The sequence below is a fragment of the Salvelinus sp. IW2-2015 genome, linkage group LG4p (genome assembly GCF_002910315.2).
Source record: "Salvelinus sp. IW2-2015 linkage group LG4p, ASM291031v2, whole genome shotgun sequence".
Lineage (NCBI taxonomy): Eukaryota > Metazoa > Chordata > Actinopteri > Salmoniformes > Salmonidae > Salvelinus > Salvelinus sp. IW2-2015.
Window position 1 is genome coordinate 28,143,375 of NC_036841.1, and position 5,827 is coordinate 28,149,201.

General features: G+C 42.5%; 1 protein-coding gene and 1 long non-coding RNA gene across 2 annotated transcripts in view; both read right to left on the minus strand.

Annotated features, from left to right (window-relative positions):
• LOC139024499 (uncharacterized) overlaps nt 1-5,827 on the minus strand; it is a 240,855-nt gene that overhangs the window by 121,557 nt on the left and 113,471 nt on the right. The window lies entirely within an intron of this gene.
• The window catches only part of urb1 (URB1 ribosome biogenesis homolog), a 103,380-nt gene that overhangs the window by 45,073 nt on the left and 52,480 nt on the right, over nt 1-5,827 (minus strand). The window contains 4 exon segments of the mRNA XM_070436692.1: nt 223-441; nt 856-1,016; nt 1,387-1,489; nt 1,706-1,874. Coding sequence (XP_070292793.1) covers nt 223-441; nt 856-1,016; nt 1,387-1,489; nt 1,706-1,874 — 652 coding nt within the window.

The window sequence follows — 5,827 nt, forward strand, 5'->3', positions numbered from 1 at the left end:
AATACTATGACTATACTGATATCTATAATACACTGATACTTATACTAATGTATATACATGTTAATACTATACATAAGTAATACTACTGTAAACACCATACTAACGTAACACCATACTACTGTAATACTATACTACTGTAATACTATACTACTGATAACACCATACTACTGTTAATACTACTGGTAATACTATACTACTGTAAATACTACGGAATACTTGCACCTCCATGTCACAGCTGTAGAACAGTTTGAAGAACTCCGGAACCCTTCTGAAGTCCAGACACTGATGGGAGAGCAGGAAGCGGTTCACCACCACGTACATGTGGTCCTCTGGTTTCAGCATCTGCTGGGCCACCTTCGTGATGTACGTGGTCAGTAAGAAGGGCATCCTGAGGTTCTGCTGTCTGATGCCATTCTTTACCATGTTCAGCAGGTACAACAGCTGGGGAGACACGAGAGAGAGAGACAGACCTGGTTAATACAGAACATTACCACTCGTGTACAAGGCAATGTCTGGTGTGTCTGAAATTACCGTCTTTTCCCCTATATACACTGAGTGTACAAAACATTAGGAACACCTGCTCTTTCCATGACATAGACTGACCAGGTGAATTCTATGATCCCTTATTGATGTCACTTGTTAAATCCACTTCAAAATCAGTGTAGATGAAGGGGAGGAGACGGGTTAAAGATGGATTTTTAAGCCTTGAGACAATTGAGACATGGATTGTGTTTATGTGTGCCATTCAGAGTGTGAATGGGCAAGACAAAATATTGAAGTGCCTTTGAACGGGGTATGGTAGAGCCTGATTGTGTGTGTGTGTGTGTGTGTGTGTGTGTGTGTGTGTGTATGTACCTGTCTCTTCTCTCTGAAGCGAGCAGCCTCCAGATGGTGGAGGTACGAAGCCAGGACCTGGTAGGCCGCTGCCCTCAGCTTGGGGTCATAACTACTCAGGGACACCATCGTCACACCAAGGCCGTGGCTCGACACAAACTTCAGACAGTCTATCACAGACTCTGTCACAGGGAAGGACAACAGTTTGGTTGAGCAAGAAGGCTGTGCAGTAACAACTGGTTCAACGTCACAACGTGTATTTAGATGTCACATAATCAGGGATTTATAGATTCATAAAAAWWAAAWAWAAAGTGGTTTCACAAACATTGGCGCTAAATAAGCGAGGAACGCCTTTTTAAGTCTGGCCTACTGGCACGGCGATGTTCTTTCGTTATATTTTTGATGTATTTTTAACCTATGTGTAAAATTCTTGTTTTCATGTCTCACTATCTTTTGACTGTGTCAAATTTTTCAGTAAAGTGTGTTGTTTAAATGCTTGGATGTTTAAACGCTTYGATGTTCAGGTGTTTGTTAATTGGTCGTCGTCGTCACCTGGCTGAAGCATGGCGCTGAACAGAGGCAGGAGGAAACATGGGTCGTACACACTCCCAAGATCCTTCACTTCCTCATCTTTGAAAATCAGCTCTTTACCCTCCTGTTGAAGAAAGACGAGTGTAGTGTCATGTCACACAGCCATCTTATTGTTGCACCACATGAACAGGGCCAAGAGTTTCCCCCGGAATATATAAAACAGGAAACAATCTGGGGACTAGTTAGTCTAATTAAAAAGGTCCAGAGTTCCTTCTTTGTCAGGTCACATGTTCAGGAAATACTCCAGTATCTAAACATAATGTGTGTGTGTGTGGGTTACCTGTAGGATGATCCTGCGTTGCAGGGGGAAGTGAGTAATGGTGTTGATCATGGTGTCAGGGCTGAGCAGAGCCAGGAGGTCCTCAGAGCTGGGTTGCTGCCACAAGGAAGCGCCCAGGCTTCTCCGGGCCTTATGGTGCTCCACCGCCGCTGGGCCCCAGAGCATGCACCTGCAGGTCACACACACACACACACACACACACACACACACACACACACACACACACACACACACACGAGAGAGATTTTACCAGGTGTCGCTACAGAGACCCTACACTTCCTGAGCCCTAAACGTGATGTTGGATTGATGTATGGATAGTGAAGGATCTAAAGACCTGGTGCCTCTACCCTACCATCCACAGATGCGCCTCCAGCCCTCCCTGTTCCTACCCATCAATGCTGGGAGAACGAGGAGGACCTTAGTGGGAACTACAGGTTAAAGGTCAAGGCAGGAACGGTTATACGGTAGTGGACAGTAAGGAAACTTTGAAACAGACAGGTTAAAGACAGGATGGTGGGAACAGTAGGACAGGCTAGTGTTAACAGAACATTGTTGGTACAGGATCTTATGACTAACGGTTAGGTACGCTCTATGGAACAGCGGTTTAACTCTAGTGGAAAACAGACAGTTAAGTGGCTGTTTGTGGGGCATTTCGTTTGTCTCATAGTGTTTTTATCCCAGCACCAGTTATCTAAGAGGTGTTTTTAGCCCAGCACTCAGTATCTAAGGGTGTTTTAGGCCCAGACCAGTTATCTAAGTAGGTGTTTTTACGCCAGCACCAGTTATCTAAGTGGTTGTTTTTACCAGCACCAGTTATCTAAGTGGTGTTTTCACCCGCAGCAAGTTATCTAAGGGTGTTTTTACCCAGCATCAGTTATTAAGTGGTGTTTTACCCCACCAGTTATCTAAGAGGTGTTTTAACCCGCACCAGTTATCTAAGTGGTGTTTTTACCCAGCCACAGTTTATCTAAGTGGTGTTTTTACCCAGCACCAGTTATCTAGAGTGTGTTTCACCAGCACTTAGTTTTCTAAGTTAGGTGTTTTTACCCAGCACCATGTTATCTAAGTGGTGTTTTTACCCAGCACCAGTTATCTAAGAGGTGTTTTACCGCACACCAGTTATCTAAGTGGTGTTTTTTACGCCAGCACCAGTTATTAAGTGGTGTTTTACCCAGCACCAGTTATCCTCAGATGGTGTTTTTACCCAGCACCAGTTCTCTAAGTGGTGTTTTACCTAGCACAGTTATCTAAGGTGGTGTTTTTTACCCCACACCAGTTATCTAGTGGTGTTTTACCCAGCACCAGTTATCTGAGGTGTTTTTACCCAGCACCAGTTATCTAAGTGGTGTTTTCACCACACCATATCTAAGTGGTTTTTTCAACCAGCACCAGTTATCTTAATAGGTGTTTACCACCAGCACCAGTTATCTAAGAGGTGTTTTTACCTCGCAGCAACCAGGTTATCTAGAGGTGTTTTTACCCAGCACCCAGTTATCTAAGTGGTTTTTTAGCCCAGCACCAGTTTATCTGAGTGTTTTTACCCAGCACCAGTTATCCTCTGATGTGTTTTTAGCCCAGCACAGTTATCTAAGAGGTGTTTCACCAGCACCAGTTATCTAAGTGGTTGTTTTTCACTCCCACACCAATTATCTAAGTGGGTGTTTTTACCAGCACTGAGTTTATCTAAGTGGTGTTTTAAACCCAGCAGCAGTTATCTAAGAGGTGTTTTTAGCGCCAGTCACCCATAGTTTATCTAAGGGTGTTTTCCCAGCACCAGTGTATCTACAGTGGTGTTTTACCCATCCAGTTATTCTAAGAGTGTTTTCTCAGCACCAGTTTCTAAGTGTGGTGTTTATTGACCCCAGCACCAGTTATCTACGAGTGTGTTTTTACCTCGCAGTCACCAGTTATCTGAAGTGGTGTTTTAACCCAGACCAGTTACTAAAGTGGTGTTTTTAACCCAGCACCCCTATATAAGTGTGTTTTCCCAGACGTATCTAATCGAGGTGGTTTTGTACCCAGCACCAGTTATGTAAGATGGTTGTTTTTACCAGCACCAGTTATCTAAGTGGTGTTTTTACCCCAGCAACAAGTTTATCTCGTGGGTTTACCACAATTCTAGAGTGTTTTTACCCAGCACCAGTTATCTAAGAGGTGTTTTTACCCAGCACCGAGTTATCTAAGTGGTGTTCTTCAACAGAATTACATGGATGTTCCATCAGCACCAGTTTTCTAAGTGGTGTTTTCACCACCAGCACCAGTTATCTAAGATGTAATCGACATCATCAAGTTGTATTTGCCCAGCACCAGTTAATCTAATGAGGTGTTTTTTACCGCAGCACGGAGTTATCTAAGTGGTGTTTTTACCCACTCACCAGTTATCTAAGTGGTGTTTTTACCCCAGCAATGTCATGTTATACGTACCCAGGTAAGTAAGGTGTTTACGCGTCAGCACAGCATTATCTAAGTGGTGTTTTCTCCAGCACCAGTTAATCTAAGTGGTGTTTTTAGTAACCCAGCACTCAGTTATCTAAGAGGTGTTTTAACCGCGTCTTAGATTTCCCAGCACCAGTTATCTAAGGGTGTTTTGCCAGCACCAGTTATCTAAGTGGTGTTTTTAGCCCAGCACCAGTTATCATGTGGTGTTTTACCCCAGCACCAGTTATCTAAGTGGTGTTTTTTTGCCCAGCAACCAGTTATCTAAGTGGTGTTTTTAGCCCAGCACCAGTTTCTAAGTGGTGTTTTAGCCCAGAACCAGTTATCTAAGTGTGTTTTACCCAGCACCAGTTATACTAAGTGGTGTGTTTACCCAGCACCAGTTGACCAGTTAGTACTAATGGTGTTTTCACCCAGCACCAGTTATCTAAGGGGTGTTTTACACCACACAGTTATCTAAGACGGTGTTTTTACCGCGCACCAGTTATCTCAGTGGGATGTGATACAACTATAACGGTCAGCTATATGTAACGCACTAAACACTGTATGTAACGCACTAAACACTATGTTAACGCACTAAAACTATGTAATGCACTAAACACTGTGTAACGCACTAACATGTATGTAACACACTAAACACTATGTGTAAACCAAACACTATGTTAACACGACTATGTAACACACTAAACACTGTATGGTAAACACTAAACACTGTATGTAACACACTAACACTATGTGAATGTAACACACTAAACACTGTATGTAACACACTAAACCCTATATGTAATACGCATAAACATCGTGTAACACTAACACTGTATGTAACACACTAAACACTATGTGAAACACTAAAACCTGTATGTAACACACTAACCACTATATGTAACGCACTAAACACTATGTAATGCACTAAACACTGCTGCTAACTGCACTAAACACTGTATGTAACACACTAAACACTATGTGTAACAGCACTAAACACTATGTGTAACACACTATGTAACAGCACACTAAACACTGTCATGTAACCACACTAAACACTGTAATGTACACACTAAACACTGATGTAACCACTAACACTGTATAACTGACTAAACACTATATGTAACGCATAAACCTGTATGTAACCCACTAACACTGTAGAACACACTAAACACTGTTGTAACACACTAAACACTGAAGTAGCACTAAACACTAGTAACGCACTAAAACACTATGTACGCTACTAAACATATGTTAACGCACTAACACTATGTAACACACTTAAACACTATGTTAACACACAAAACACTATGTTAAACACTAAACACCTAGACGTAAACAAAGTTTCTCGTCTGCTATCTCTCCGACCTGTCCCTCCTGCTCAGCTAGTGAAGGAAGTCCTGCTGTCTGTAACAGCAGCCACTTCGTAGTTCTACTGGGAGGGTACGGAGCTACTCTCAGTACTACAGGTAACGAGCTGTGCCTTCTGCGTTGCTTTTAAACGTCTTCTATTCTACATTTGCTTACGTGTCGTTTCTGTGCAGATCAGAAACTGTTTCTGCTGCTGCAGGAGTATGAACGAAACGGCATCAGCTTGGTAGACTTTCAGTAAGTTTAATTCATTTTATTTTACCTTTTTCTCATACTCCAAAAATTATGTTTGTGGTGTGGCGCGTGCGTGCTCATTACATCTGATATTGGGGT